Below are 14252 nucleotides of genomic sequence, written 5' to 3'. Positions count from 1 at the left end.
ACTCCCATGTCACCCCGCGCGCCCCCCCCCCTTCCCCGCCCCGGGCCGGTGTGAAGCCCCGGCGAGGCCTACCGGCGGCGGGCGTCATGTGAGCCCAAGATGGCGGCGGGGCCGCGGCGGCCGTGAGGGGGAGCGGGGCCGGGGCTGCCCGGTGCGGCCTCGGCGGCTCCGCGGCTCCGGAGCCCGGGCCCGGCGCTATGATCGGCGCCCCCGACGTGGTGGCGTTGGCGAGGCAGGAGGAGGAGGAGGCGGCGGCGGGGGGGGGAGCCGAGGCGTGGAGGGAGCCGCCGCTGCCCGAGGAGTACTCGGTGCCCCTGGCGCCCTTCGGCGGGCACGGCGCCAGCCCCTGGGCCAGGGCGGGCGGCTCCAAGTTCCTGCGGGACTTCATCCTGGTGGCCGAGTTCTCGGAGCAGGTGGGGCCGCAGCCCCTGCTCACCGTCCCCGATGACGCCAAGGTGCCGGGCAGCTTCGACCTCAACTACTTCTCGCTGCGCATCATGTCGGTGGACTACCAGGCGTCCTTCGTGGGCCACCCGCCCGGCTGCGCCTACCCCAAGCTCAACTTCGTGGAGGACTCCAAGGTGGTGCTGGGGGACTCGAAGGAGGGCGCCTTCGCCTACGTGCACCACCTGACGCTCTACGACCTGGAGGCCCGCGGCTTCGTCAGGCCCTTCTGCATGGCCTACATCTCGGCCGACGAGCACAAGATCATGCAGCAGTTCCAGGAGCTCTCGGCCGAGTTCTCCAAAGCCTCCGAGTGCCTGAAGACGGGCAACAGGAAGGCTTTCGCCAGCGAGCTGGAGAAGAAGCTGAAGGACCTCGATTACACCAGGAGCGTGCTGCACGGCGAGACCGAGATACAGAAGAAAGCCAACGACAAAGGGTACTACACCACCCAAGCCATCGAAAAGGCCAACGAGCTGGCCAGCGTGGAGAAGTCCATCATCGAGCACCAAGACCTGCTGAAGCAGATCCGGTCCTACCCCTACAGGAAGCTGAAGGACTCCGACTTCCACCCCTACGAGCCCGAGTGCGCCCCGGACCAGGCCAGCGTGGGCAGCGATCAGGACCTGGCTGCCTCCGACCTCGCTGAGCCGGGCGAGACGACCCCCTACTCCCACGTGCCCTCCTACACCCCCAAACTCATCAAAGCCAAGTCCGCCAAGTGCTTCGACAAGAAGCTGAAAACGCTGGAGGAGCTCTGCGACATTTATTTTTTCACCCAGACCCTGGATCAGCTGCATCAGATCGAGAGGACGTTCAGGGGCGACGTGTGCTACCTCCTGACAAACCAGATCAGTCGGGCGCTTTTGAAGCAGCAAAGCATAACTAACTTCCTCTTCGAAGACGCGTCTTTTCTAGATGAAAAAGCACCTGAAAAGCACTACCGAGGCTGCCAGGAACTCGGCCAAGACGCCGTCGAAAGAAAGTGTTCGGAAGAGTCCCCCACCCCGAAAGTGGTCGTCAGCCTGGGGTCCTACAAGTCCAGCGTGGAGTGCGTGCCCATCAAGATGGAGCAGGACATCGACGACCCTCCGGAACCCGCGATGACCGAATCCATAACTTTCGAACACCAGGAGAACCTGGACTATCTCGACGCCGACATTAAAGGGAGCATCAGCAGCGGTGAGAGCATTGAGGTCCTTGGAACGGAGAAATCGGCGTCGGGGCTGACGAAATCGGAGAGCCAGGCCAGCCTGCCCATCAGCCCCAGCCCCCAGGCGGGCAGGAGCAAGGTGGGCAGCAGGAGGACCGTCAGCGAGGACAGCATCGAGGTCCTCAGCACCTGCCCCTCCGAGGCGCTCATCCCGGAAGACTTCAAAGCGAGCTACCCAAGTGCCATTAACGAGGAACCTTATGCAGACGATGAGGAGGGAGGCCTTCGCTTCGCCCCCAGGTTAAACCCGGACGACGCCGACGAGCCGGAGGACGGCTCGAACCCGGAAAACCCGGCGCAGGTTGATTCAGCCTGCTGCATCGGCAAGGAGAGCCCCCGCTTCCTCGAGCCTCTGCCCAGCCCGGGCCCCAGGCCGTGTGACGAGGACGGGGTGGTGAGGATCCCCCCGCAGCCCTACCGGCAAGCCGAGCAGGGGCCGTGCGGCGGTTTCGCCGGCTCCCCGCACCCCGACGGCGTGCCGGGAGGGCTCCTTCCCCACGAGCTCGACTCGCGCTACCCGGCGGGCGGCAGGGAGCTCAGCAGGACCAGCCTGGACGAGTGCTCGGACTCCACGAGCTACATCAGCAGCGCCGCCTCCACCTGCTCCGACCGCACGCCGTCGCCCGCTCACCCCCCGTGCCCGGCGAGCGAGAGGCACAAAAAAAAAGCCGGGCAGAACGCCCTGCGGTTCATCAGGCAGTACCCCTTCGCCCACCCCGCCATCTACTCCCTGCTCAGCGGGAGGACCCTGATCGTGCTGGGGGAGGACGAGGCGATAGTGAAGAAGCTCGTGACCGCCCTCTCCATCTTCGTGCCCAGCTGCGGCGTTCGCGCCAAGCCTGTGAAGCACTGGCTCACGGCCCCGCTGCACGTGGTGGATTTCCAGAGGTGGAAGCTGGTCGGGCTCCAGAGGTAAATATCGGGGGTTGGGGGGGGGCAGGGGGTTTCGTGATGTTTTAGGTCTCGGTTTAGCAAAGCAGGGGAAGGAACGCGAGTCCTGCTGATTTCCTGGCTGGCCTGAAAATAAAGCGCTCCTGGGAGGGCTTGTGTGCTCTGCTCCCTCCCCAGCTCCTTCCGAAACTCTTTTTCAGCGTTTCTGGCTGTAGAAAGCCTTTCCAGCTATATTTTTCTGAGGTGGGTGCTTTGGTACGGGGGGCTTTCCTGCGTGCGAACCCAGAGGAGGCAGTAGCACGCAGCAACGAGGTCGGTAGGTTCGAAATTGGTTAGGAGCGGGAGGAATAGCTTGTGCCAGAGCAGGCGTCCTGTGGCACCTGTGCTTCTGGTGAAGGACAGAGGTGCAGAGCTCGCTGTGCTGCCGGCCCCTCTTGGGGGCTGCAGGTATGGAAATACGTCGATGATGTGCTTTAGTGCAGGGGAAAAAAAATGCCTGGGGAGCTCAGCGGGCCGCGGAGTTGGAACTGCAGCTCAGATGCAAGGGAAACTCCTGCTCAGAGCGGCGCTGGAGCAAACATCCCTCCTCCGCCAGCCCGTCCTCGCAGGTGGCTGCAGAGCTGACGCTCACAAGCGGCGGTTGCTCAGCTCCCAGGATCCTGCCCCTTCCTTTGCTGCTGTTAGGACAAGGATTTCTTGCTGTGTGCGCGCGGCCAGGCTGCGTGCCGGCGCTTCGGGTGCGGGTGCGGCAGGGGACGAACGCCCTTTGCCGCCACCGCCGTGGCCAAGGTGGCTCAGAGGGGCGAGGAGAATGCCCACGGCTCAGAGCCCGGCCGCAGCGGCCCCCGACGGAGCGTTTCTGAGTCCAAATCCAGAACCCTGCTTCCTGGGCTGCTCAGCCTGGTGCCTGGCGGTTGTGGCTGCCCGAACCGCCCCGCCTGGGCACTCGCCTTGGTTTTTGTGCCGGGGAGGAGGCTGACAGCAGCCGGCAGCTGCCCCCCGGCTCTGCTGGCGAGGGCTTTGGAAGCCCCGAGCGTTCGGTGGCCGATGAACGCTCGCGGTTAGGCGCTGTTTTTATAAACAGAAGCGTTTTGAGGAGCTGCCTGTGACGCCTGTCGGTCTTTTAATTAACGTTCCGCAGAGGGGAGGGTGAGCGGTGAGCTTAAGGCAGGTGCTGTCAGCAAACCATTCGCGGGGGGGGGCCTTGGGAAGGAACTCGGGGGGGCCAAATGAATGATCCCAGCGTGGCTGTAGGGGTGCTGCGCCTCTCCGAGCTGCCTGGGCGCCTCTCGCACCAGCATGGGGTGCTCCTGGGCTGCTTCTCGGGGTGCTCCTGGGCTGCTTCTCGGGGTGCTCCTGGGCTGCTTCTCCCAGGGAGATCCGAGCCAGGCGGAGCTGAGGAGCAGAAGAGGTTGCGTGGGCTCGCAATTTGCATTTAAATAACGATAATTTAGGCTTGGTGAGTAATCGTACAAGGTGAGCGTGCCGGGGGTTGGCACCTGGGTGAGAAATGCCCAGGGAATTTTGACGGAGGGCTCCCTGTGCAAAGGGAGGGCAGAGGGGTTGTTCCTCACCCCGGGGCAGCTCCCTCCCCAAGCAGCCGCGTCGGGGGGAAAGCAGAACTTGCGGCAGGGAGGTTCCTGGTTCTCGCCGTCGCATCCAGGAGCTGCCGGATCCGCTTCTGGTCGCCAGAGACGTCGCTTCGCTTCCTCCCCGTCCTCGTTTTCGCCTCGGCGAGGGAGGAACCGTCCCGAAGGGCAACACGTGCCTGGAGCGGCGCGCGCAGCGCGGATCGGTGCCCGGGGGTGGGTCCGGGAGGTCGGGGTTTCCTCGGGGTGCGGCGGACTGGGGAGGCCGTTCGGCCGTCCTCGATCCACGCTGGGCTTTGCGAACTCGCGGGACACCTCGTGGGTGGTTAAGGCAGGGGGAAAACGCGCGTGGCGCGGGCACGGGCGGTCCGCCGCATGTCCCTGGGGTCTCCTCCGGCCGTGACCTCTCTCTCTTGCCATTCCAGGACGGCGTCGCCCGCGGGGGTGAACGTGCTGCATGCCCTCAGCCGCTACAGCCGCTACGTGAGCATCCTGGACGCCGACAGCAAGACCCTGCGCTGCCCGCTCTACAGAGGCGCCGTGGTGGCCCGGCTGGCCGACCACCGCACCCAGATCAAGCGAGGCAGCACCTACTACATGCACGTCCAAAGCGTCCTCACCCAGCTGTGCTCCAAAGCCTTCCTCTTCGCCTTCTGCCACCACCTGCACCTTCCCGTCGCCGAGAGCGAGCCGGAGGAAGCCGTCGCCAGCCGCAGGGTGAGCTTCCTGAAGCACCACCTGGGCCTCGCCAACGAAGATCTGAAAATTGTGCAGTATTTAGCCGAGCTGCTGAAGCTGCGGTACATTCAGGAACCCGGCCAGGGGGCGAATCCCCTGCTCAGATTTGACTACGTTCCCAGCTTTTTGTACAAAATCTAGCGTCCCGCGGGCCGTCCGCCTGCACGCTCGGGTCCTGGTACCGATCACGCGCGCTTGACGTTGATGCCGCCTGCAGTCGCTGTCACCCATCAGGAGGGGGCAAAGAAGCCAGCGTGTCCGCAAGCACCTCTGCTCCCTAGAAACCGGTGTCTGGGGGACCGAGCTGGGGAGGTGTCCTGTCGCCGAGAACGTGGGTGTGCCAGCACACGGAACGCAGGGCACCCCGTTTCTGAGGGTTAGGAGGGGCGCTGGTAACTTCTGAGGCGTATCGTGGTAGCGTTACGGCGCGGGGAGGGAGGCGGGCTGGCCTGCGAGCAGCGCGTGGCGAGGTGCGGCCCCCAGGTAGGCAGCGCCCTGCCGGAGCCCTAAGCGCTCTCGCTCCCTTCTGCGGAGCCGGGCTGGAGATCGGAGGGGAAACACAGAGGCCGGTGAAGGTTTTAACCCAGCAGCGAAGGTTTTAACCCAGCAGCGAAGGTTTTAACCCAGCAGCGAAGGTTTTAACCCAGCAGAGCCCGGCGTGAGCGTGGGGTGGCAGCGCCGTGCCCGCGGCAGCTCCCCGGCGGGACGGCGGCGGGCGGTTACCCGCGCGAAGCGGTAGCTGGCGGTGTCCCCCTGCGTCTCCTGAGTTTCCCGGCGCTTCCCCAAATCCCTGGGCCTGAGGGGCAGCAGTGAAGGCAGGCCCGCTTCTCTCCGGGAAGCGTCTGGCAGCTTCTCAGCTTTGTTAAAACCTGGGAAAGGGGGCCTTTTGTGGTGGGGGAAACGAGCGCCGCAGTTCAGCTGAAGATAACGCTGCGTGACGGTGAGCCCAGCTGGTGAGAGGTCTGGGAGGAAGGGGCTGGGTTCCACGTTGTACCCATACAGGTTTTTGTTTTTTTTTTTTTCCCCTCTTTCTGTTGGGCAGTTGGCCTTGGTGGTAACGCAGGGTCAGCGTCGCAGCGTGCTGCTTCTGGCTGTGCCGATTTATTTTATCGCCGAGCCTTTGCCGCGGCTCACCTACCTCTCGTTCCTGGGTACTTCTGGACGGGGCAGGGCCGCAGCTCTTCCCTTCCAAAGCTCCCGCGTTGCTCTCGGTGCCAGGAAGGCTGTGCCACCGTCGCAGCGATGCTGCTGGGAGGCTGTTCCTGACGGCGCTGGGAGCTTCGCGTCCAGTGCTTCCCTCGGGAGCCCCCCGGGACGTGTCGCTGGCTGCCTGTCCGGGGCTGCAGCCCCTGCCCCGTCCCAGTCCTGCGGTACCAGCCGCCCCCGCGGCACTTCGAAGCAAGAGAAAAAGCTCTGGCTGGGAAAGCAGCCTCGCTTTTATTTCTTTTTTAGCACTCTTCTGATTATGTGTCGAGAGCAGCTGTGGTCTTACAAGATGAGCTGAAGATTGTTTTTTTTGCCTGTTTTTGTTTTGTTTGCCTGTTTTTAAAGCCTCCGTTTACCACGATCGTGCGAGGCAGTGCCGCGCCAGAACGCGACCCTTCCGTGCCTGGGGAAGTTTGTGTGGCCTGGGGTCCGTCAGCACGAGCTCGACCCCACTGCAACTCGCCGGGGGAACTGCTCTGAAAGCCGTGCCCTGAAGGCAGGGAGTTGCCCGGGGTGGGCTCTTCCTCCTGCTGCCAGCATCCACGCTTCGGTCCCACGGCCGCCTCTTCCCTGCCTGGCAAGGGCTCTCGGGGAGCTGAGGAGGCACAAACTGGCAGGGCAGGGGGTTTAGTTTAAATACGAGCATTGCTTGCAGGGCCTTACGGCGAGGCAGGCGGGGTGCTGAGCTCGTGGTGCTCCCCAGGGAGGTTTCCGAGGTCAGGAGGGGCTTGCTGGGGGCATTTCTGGGGCGCGGCGTGGCTTTGCCTTTGCTGAAGGCGAGCGGTGTGCTGTGTGCTCGGAGCCCTTCCCTTCGTGATTCTGCGCCCTCCCGTGCGCTGCTGTCGCGTGTGAACCGGGTCTGCTGGCGGCAAAACTTCCGTGCCCGCGGAGAACGCTTCGTGAAGTGACTCGAGGTGTCCTCGTGTGGATTCGTGTGCGTCTGGACGACTTCCGAACTGGAGGCGAGGCTCCCCCGGGGGAAGGAGCGCCTCAGGTGGCACCGGGACGCCCTCGGCTCCCCGCACTGTGCCCGACCCGCGGCTCTGTTCGTCACGGCGGCTCGTGGTCTGCGCTGGAAGACGTCGCGGTGCTGTTGGGGTCGGAGGAGGAAGGGACGGACCCTTCCTGCTGGCTCACGTGTCTCTTCCTGCAGGCTGGCAGCTCAGGCTCGGGGCAGGATGGATGCTCAGGGACGGCTGGTTTCGCGCTCGGCGGTCTGTACCCGGAGGATTCAGCCGCAGTCGTGCAGCGGCAAGCAAGTCACCGCTGGCTTCTCCCTCTGCCCGCCCGACGGGACTGACGTGTGAGGCTGTGCTGGGCAATTCTTGCACCTCCACCCGCCTGAGCCGCTTCATCACACTGCCGCAGAGCAGCTCCGGGTTCGGGAGGACGTCCTGGGGGGCTTTACGGGGACTGTGGCCCGTTCTGAAATGGGAGCTCTGCGTTACCTGCGGCTGTGAGGAGCCTGGGGGCGCGTGCCCTTCCCAAACTGGCTCGGGACGTGGATCCGGTAACCCCTGAGCTCGCCGGCCCGTGGCGGGGAGTTGTGCTCGCCGATGCGCCCGCACCTCTCGACGGAGGTGGCAGTGGAGGGGGGCCGGAGTGCCGCGGGTGGTTCCGGAGCCCAGCTCCTGCCTTCTCACTCGTTTTTCCATCTCTCTGATCCGCCTGCGCGGCGAAGATCCCTCTGTCGGCACTTTAAGACACTTTCCTCACCTTCCCTGCTACCTCCCTGGCTTCCAACGTCCGCAAGCGAAGCTCCCGGCGCTCACAGCTCCCGCAGAGCATCCCGGCGCGTTACCCGCCTTGTCCCAACACACGCCGCCCTCCTTCCAGCACGAGCAGGGCCGGCTCCTCGCAGCCACAGCGCGATGCCGGCCGCCCTTCTGCCAGCCCCGGCGGTGCCGCGCATGGCCGCGATCCTCTCTGCCTGCCCCGAGCCTCCTGCATGCTGCCTGTGGCTCCCTCCTCGCTGCCGGGGGGACGGGTTTCTCCGGAGAATTCATCAGCGCCAAGGCCTCCCGTGTCCGGCCGCAGGGCTGCGTTTGTGCTCCTCTCCTCCCCTGCCTCTGGAGCCCCCCCTGCTCGCTCCGCGCTCTGAGTCGCTCTCGGCCCCGCCGCCGGGATGGTCAGCCATAGGAGCAGGCGACGCTAACCCCGCACAGGTTTCCTTTCTCAGAGAACGGCGCTCGGATTTACCTTCGTCCACTCCAGCAATCACTTCTTAGCAGCTCCTGAGCTGCCTTGCCTTGGCTAGGGAAGCACTGCCTATACTCGAGCAATATTAACCATTTTGGGAGGGGGGGGAGAGGCGCTGGAGGAGGGAGAGCTGACGGCTCCCCCCCCCCCCGGCACGTTTTTTGGTTTTTCATTCAGCACTGGAGGCCCCGCTGCCGGTTTGGCGTCTTGGAGAGCTGGGCAGGCCCCGCCGCGGGACGCGGGGCTCGTATTTTGGGACGCGGGGCTGGTAGCAGCGTTTTGGAAAGGCACCTCCGCGATCGATTGGCGACCGGGCAGGCTGCAGGGGCTGAAGGAGAGCGCCTGCTCCGCGCCGTGCCCCGAAAGCACGACGTCAGGCTGAGCGGCAGCCCCTGCCCCGCTACTCGAGGGAGCTCGGCGCTCGCTGCCGGAGCTGCAGGGCTCGCAAAGCCGCCCGCTGCTCGCCGAGACGCGTTGAACTGGAAGGCAGAAACACAGGGTACCCAGCCCCGCTGCTCGCCCCGGCACGGGGCGAGCGTGGATGGGGATGGGGCTGGGCTCAGCGCCGCCTCCGAGGGCCGCCGGGAGGCCGCGATGAATTCTCATCTTATTTGAAAGCACTGTATCCTATTCCTGCATGTTGAGTTAGGTGTGCGTGCCTGTGTGTGCCGAATGCTTGCGTCAGTAGTTAGAGCGAGTGTGAGCGGGAGAAGTCCCAGAAGCATGTCTCGGTGTCGTGCCCTAAGTGTTCCTGCACAAGAGTTTAACAGACGTTAACACCAAATGACTAGTCTGAGAAATGTACTTTTAAAAAAAAAAAAAATTATTTATTTGGGTTCAGATATTTTTGAAATACAAAAAAAAGGAAAAAAAATCGGTTGTATTTTTTTAAAGCTTATAATTCTTGTCGTACATCGTGGTTAAATCCCTAATTTTACTGTGCTTATTAAAAAAAAAAAAACGGTTCCACCGGAGGCTTGTGCGCGGAGGTCTGAGGAAACCCCCGGAGCCTCGGGCTGGCGCTGGCAGCGGAGGTGGCCCCGGCAGAACCAGGAGGGCCGTTCCTGGGGGATCTGCGACGAGGCTCGGCCTTGTCAAGGCACGCGGAGGCTGGCAAGCACGAAGGCAGAGCAGGTGCACACGTCCAAAGGCAAGTCTGGGATGCTGAAGCCAGGAAGGCTTCTTAAGGTGCTGGCTCCTGGGGGTGGATTCACATTTTTCCCCCACCCCAGCGGGGGGATTTTGGCGAAGATAACTGTGCCGGGCAGGGCTGTAACCTCCTCTGCTGCTCCCGCAGCCGGGCGGAGCTGGGTGAAACCCAAACCCGTCCGGGGCTGGGGGTTTCCTTCTGCTCAGCCCCGCCGGTAACGCCTGCTGCTGCAAGGGTTGGTGTGCCCCTGCGGGGGCTGTGCTCAGAGGGGTTCCTGCCTCCGAAACGGGGTGAGGAAGAGCCGAACTGGGATCTGCTGCTGCACGGAGCCGCTGCCAGCAGCAGGGAGGAGGCTCCGGGACGCTGGGTTCGGGGGCTGGGGGTGTGTGCGCGCGCCGTGGTCCTGGGTTCGTGGCTCTGGGCGCTTCCCCTTACAGGACAGGCAGCCCTGGGAGCGGGAAGGTTGCTGCGAAGGCTTCCACCTCCACCTTCAGTGCCTTGAGCTCCTTCTGGTACTTCTCCTCCTCCAGTTTCTCCTTGAACTCCTTCAGCGTGGCCTTGGGGCTCATGTCGTTCTGCACCCGCAGCGTCAGCTCGATCCCTGCGGGGTGGGGGGAGACGCCTGGCTCAGCCCTCACGGCCGCAGCCGCTGCATCCAGCGGCTCTCCCAGCCCTGCCATGGGGAGTCCCAGCTCTCGTAGGGCTGGGGCTGCTCCCCGAGGTGCTTGAGAGAGGAGGAGCAAGGCTGCGAGGCACTCGCTGCCCCATAACGTGTCCTGTCCCGGGAAATGGGAACCGGGGGACCCCTGAGGACAGCAGGACCGAGGCCGCCAGAAGCGCGGTTCTAATCCAGCCCCCTGCCAGTGTAGTGGGGAGGCTGCAGAGGGTTGGGCTGGCCCCAGCTGTGGCCGGATGCCCTCTCCCGCATCCAGATGTGCAGCTGGGACTGGGATTCCTCGCTCCTGTGCTCTCCCTCGCCAGTTGCTGGGGGGGAAGCTGCCCAGCTTAGCCCACATCTTGCCCGCTGCCAGTGCGGCGGCTCTCCTGGAGGAGCTGCGCAGCGCCCAGGCTGCAGCTGGAGCTGCGACTCAGCTCCACGCGCCCACGAGCCTGGTCCCTGGTGTCCTGGCCGCCCCAGCCTCACCTCTGTGGATGTACTGAGCCACCATGCGGAAATCATCCTGCTGGAAGCCACGGGAGGTGAGAGCCGGCGTCCCGAAGCGCAGACCGCTGGGGCGCAGGGCGCTGATGTCACCTGCAGCAGAACGAGGGAGTGATGGGGCCGGGCACCGGGAGCCCTGCGGGGGGCTCTGAGCGCCCTGGAGGCCAGCCGGGAGCAGGAGGCACGGGGGAAGCCCAGCACGAGGGGCAGGACGCGGTGGAGTTTGCAGGCCGCCTACCGGGGCACGTGTTCTTGTTGCAGGCGATGGAGCAGAGCTCCAGCACCCGCTCGGCCCGGCCGCCGTCCGTCCCTCTGCTGCGCAGGTCCAGGAGGATGAGGTGGTTGTCGGAGCCCCCTGCGAAGACGGGAGGTTGGGGTAAAGACCGCTCCTGATCAAGACTAAAGCACGAAAAGGCGTGGGGAAATTCACCAGGGCCTGCCCCTGAGCTGGAGGGCAGAAGGGTGCCTTCCTGGGGAAGGGGCTGCTTAGCACAGCTGTTAAGAAATAGTTTTATAGAGTCCTGAGGAACGGCTACAGCAGCGCCCTGCCCATCACCTCCGTGCACGTATACCCCGGAGGCCTGGCTTGGACCCGGGACCGTGCGCAGGAGCCGGCCCCGTGCCGGTGACCCCGAGCGCTCCTTACCCGTGACGATGTCGTAGCCCAGCTCCATCAGCGCTGCCGAGAGCGCCCTGCAGTTGGCCACCACCTGCTGCTGGTACGCCTTGAACTCGGGCGTCATGGCCTGCCGCAGCGCCACGGCGATCCCTGCGGGGAGGCAAAGCCGGGGGGCTGAGTTCTTGGGGGGGCTTCCGAAAGTTGTTGGAGGGTCTTCGGGAGAGCTGGTGGGGACGTGCGGCACTGCTGTGTACCTGCGATGGCGTGGTTGTGCGGGCCCCCCTGCAGCCCGGGGAAGACCGCCTGGTTGATGAGGCTCTCCAGGTTGTAGAGCGTTTCCTTGCCCGTCTTGGGGTCCACGCTGCGGGTGCCTGCGGGAGGGGAGGGCGGCGGGGCTCACCAGGCAGCTCAGCCCCCTTCTTTCGCCCCGTGGCGACTCAGAGAAGGAGCAGAGGTCGTTCCTCTTCAGCTCCGGGCCTCTGAAGCCCCCCAGCTGCTCGCAGGAGGCCCCAGACCTTCCTGCCCTTCCCGCTGGAGCAGGAAGGAGCTCGGACTCGCAGCTCCCCCGGGCGGCTCAGGCACCTTTGCGGTAGAAGATCATGCCGGCCCTGCAGCCCCGCAGGGTCTTGTGCGTGGTGGTGGAGACGACGTCGCAGTGGTCGAAGGGCGAGGGCACGACGCCGGCGGCCACCAGCCCGCTGATGTGGGCCATGTCGGCCATGAGGTAGGCGCCGTTGGCGTCGGCGATCTTCCGCATGCGGGCATAGTCCAGGTTGCGCGAGTAGCAGCTGACGCCTGTGGGGAGACGGCACGTGCTGGGGACACGAGAGGGTGCTGGGGGGCCCTGGGACAGCCCGGGATGCAGCTCAGGATAACCCAGGTGAGGACACGAGCTCCTGCCGGCATGGATGTGTCAGAGGCCTCTTGGCGCTGCAGCCGTCTGCAGGAGCCTGCTGGCATCAGGGAGCGACCCCGGTTTGTTTTAAGGGCTGATCCCTACCTGCTATGATCAGCTTGGGGTGGAACAGGCGGGCGTTCTCCTCCAGGCGGTCGTAATCGATGTAACCCGTCTTGGGGTTGACCTGGGAGGAGAAGAGGAGGATTCAGCCGTCTTGGTGTGGCTGGAGGTCAGCTGCTGTTGCTCTTAAGCAACGCTGCCTCTTGAAATTACGGCGGCTGTGCCCCGGCTCCAGCCGGAGCAGCTCTCCGTCCGTACCTTGTAGGGCATGGACTCGAAGAAGACAGAGGTGGCAGAGATCTTCTTCTTCTCCGTCATGAACCCGTGCGTCAGGTGCCCCCCGTCGGGCAGGTCCAGCCCCATGATCCTGCCGTGAGGCTCCACCAAGGCCGTGTACACGGCGAAGTTGGCGGGGGACCCTGCGGTGGGAGCACACCGGGGCGGTTACGGGCGTCGGGATGGCGCAGCCCAGCCTGGCTCTCCCGAGGGCACCGTTACCTGAGTAGGGCTGGACGTTGACGCCCCACTTCTGGGGGTCGAGGCGGTACGCCTGCAGGGCGCGCTTCTGACACAGCCTTTCCAGCTCGTCTACGAACTCGGTCCCGCCGTAGTACCTGCCGGAAAATAGGGCACGGGTCACAGCGGGGTTGGTGTTTGCTGAGAGCAAACCTCAGGGGATTGAAACCGAACCATTTATTTAGAAACGTGCGCCCAGTGCTGTGCCAGCGGGGGAGAACAGGAGGGTGCTGTGTTTACAGCAGCTGCCGCAGCTATGACCCTGCTGAGATCGTCCAGTATGCGGCCAAGGACAGGAGCTGAGAGGGTCAAATCCTGCCCTGGGGCAGCTTGGCTGCCAGCACCAGGACGTGGCTTCCTTCCCAGAGATAAGGTCTCGAGGGGGACGTGGCAGTGTGGGTGGTTCCTCTCCCTTCCCTGCGAGGCTTCGGAGTGGGTCAGGCTCTCCCCAGCCCCCTACCTCTGTCCTGGGTAGCCCTCGGAGTATTTGTTGTTCAGGCAGGATCCCAGGGCCTCCAGGACCGCTCGGCTCGCAAAGTTCTCCGACGCGATCAGCTCCAGCCCCAGCCTCTGCCGCTGCTTCTCCTTCTTGATGATGCTGTGCACCTTCGGGAGGGGAGAGAAACAGCTCTGCTTGTGCTGACTGCGTGCGGGTGGGATGCTCGGGATGTACCCTCAGAAGAGACGGGGCAACGGAGAGCAGCCTGGAAAGGTGCTGCAGGAGGGAGAGGAGATCCCTTCTTGGTGCAGCTGATCCCAGCAGTTCACATGTGTCCTGCCACGTCTTGGGGCTTCTAGCTGCCATACGGCCATCGGATAATTCAGCTGGCACTTGGGTTAGCGTCAAGGGCAACTGCTGGGTGGCTACAGCAAACGCTGGGCCTGGCACAGATGTCTGAGCCTCAGGCAGGGGCGCGTGAGCAGCAGACCTGAAGTTACAGCCCCGTGGCTGCAGGTGGCTGGAGGATGCCCTCTCTCCTCTCGCACGGAGGATGGACGAGTCCCGCCAGCTCAGCCTTGGACCCTGTCCCTGTCCCGAGGAGGTTGCTGTCCCGAGCGGCTGCTGTGCCATGAAGGGGCTCTCACCTCCGGGTCGTTGCTGTCGAGCGGCTCCATCACCATCTTGTTGTGGGAGGCCCAGAGCTCCGCGCTAGGGAGGCCCGAGTTCGCCGCCGAGTTCGCCATCTGCTGCCGTGCCCAACGTCACCTGCAAGCGGAGAGGGGAGCTGGGGGCACGCGTGCGGGCTGGCAGCGGGGCTGGGGGCTTCTGCACCGTGCCCCTGCGTGGCCTGCTCCCGTCCTGCGTCTTCCCCAGATAACGCTGGGGGAGCGACCGCAGCTTGGGCCTGCTGGGGGCGGAAGGCGCTGAGCGCTCTCAGTGTTTCCCTGCCGATTTCAGATCGGTTTGTTCGTTGTGGATTTGGCCATTTTGGGCACCTTCCCACCGCCGACCCCCCCCGGGCACTGCCCAGCCAGCTTCACGGGGCTTCCCCTACCCCGTCCAGGGTTTTAGCGGAGCAAAACGGATTGGCAGCTTTAGCAACACCTTTCCCTCTCTCTCAGTCTC

The 14252-nt window shown here is 64.4% G+C and overlaps 2 protein-coding genes across 2 annotated transcripts; one reads left to right on the top strand and one right to left on the bottom strand.

Annotated features, from left to right (window-relative positions):
* Positions 1–71: 71 nt before the first annotated feature.
* Positions 72–7651, top strand: SMCR8 (SMCR8-C9orf72 complex subunit). Its single transcript, XM_048067914.2, has 2 exons — positions 72–2569; positions 4563–7651. The coding sequence occupies exons 1-2, from the start codon at positions 198–200 to the stop codon at positions 5014–5016; spliced, it is 2826 nt and encodes a 941-aa protein (XP_047923871.2). The 5' UTR covers positions 72–197; the 3' UTR covers positions 5017–7651.
* A 1473-nt stretch (positions 7652–9124) lies between these two features.
* Positions 9125–13896, bottom strand: SHMT1 (serine hydroxymethyltransferase 1). Its single transcript, XM_048067954.2, has 11 exons — positions 13772–13896; positions 13146–13291; positions 12668–12783; positions 12428–12588; positions 12212–12293; positions 11794–12006; positions 11466–11582; positions 11239–11361; positions 10831–10947; positions 10575–10685; positions 9125–10031 (listed from the first exon to the last, which is right to left on the bottom strand). Exons 1-11 carry the CDS (start codon positions 13868–13870, stop codon positions 9862–9864), a joined length of 1455 nt encoding a protein of 484 aa, XP_047923911.2. The 5' UTR covers positions 13871–13896; the 3' UTR covers positions 9125–9861.
* Positions 13897–14252: the final 356 nt, after the last annotated feature.

The sequence above is a fragment of the Anser cygnoides genome, chromosome 15, assembly GCF_040182565.1.
Source record: "Anser cygnoides isolate HZ-2024a breed goose chromosome 15, Taihu_goose_T2T_genome, whole genome shotgun sequence".
NCBI lineage: Eukaryota > Metazoa > Chordata > Aves > Anseriformes > Anatidae > Anser > Anser cygnoides.
This window is presented reverse-complemented; position numbering and strand designations above follow the sequence as displayed.

Coding starts and splice junctions, on each gene's coding strand:
- SMCR8 (XM_048067914.2), top strand. CDS start 198: ATGATCGGCGCCCCCGACGTGGTGGCGTTGGCGAGGCAGGAGGAGGAG. Junction 2,570..4,562: donor AAGCTGGTCGGGCTCCAGAG/GTAAATATCGGG, acceptor TTGCCATTCCAG/GACGGCGTCGCCCGCGGGGG.
- SHMT1 (XM_048067954.2), bottom strand. CDS start 13,870: ATGGCGAACTCGGCGGCGAACTCGGGCCTCCCTAGCGCGGAGCTCTGG. Junction 13,292..13,771: donor TCGACAGCAACGACCCGGAG/GTGAGAGCCCCT, acceptor CCCCTCCCGAAG/GTGCACAGCATCATCAAGAA. Junction 12,589..12,667: donor CAACGTCCAGCCCTACTCAG/GTAACGGTGCCC, acceptor CTCCCACCGCAG/GGTCCCCCGCCAACTTCGCC.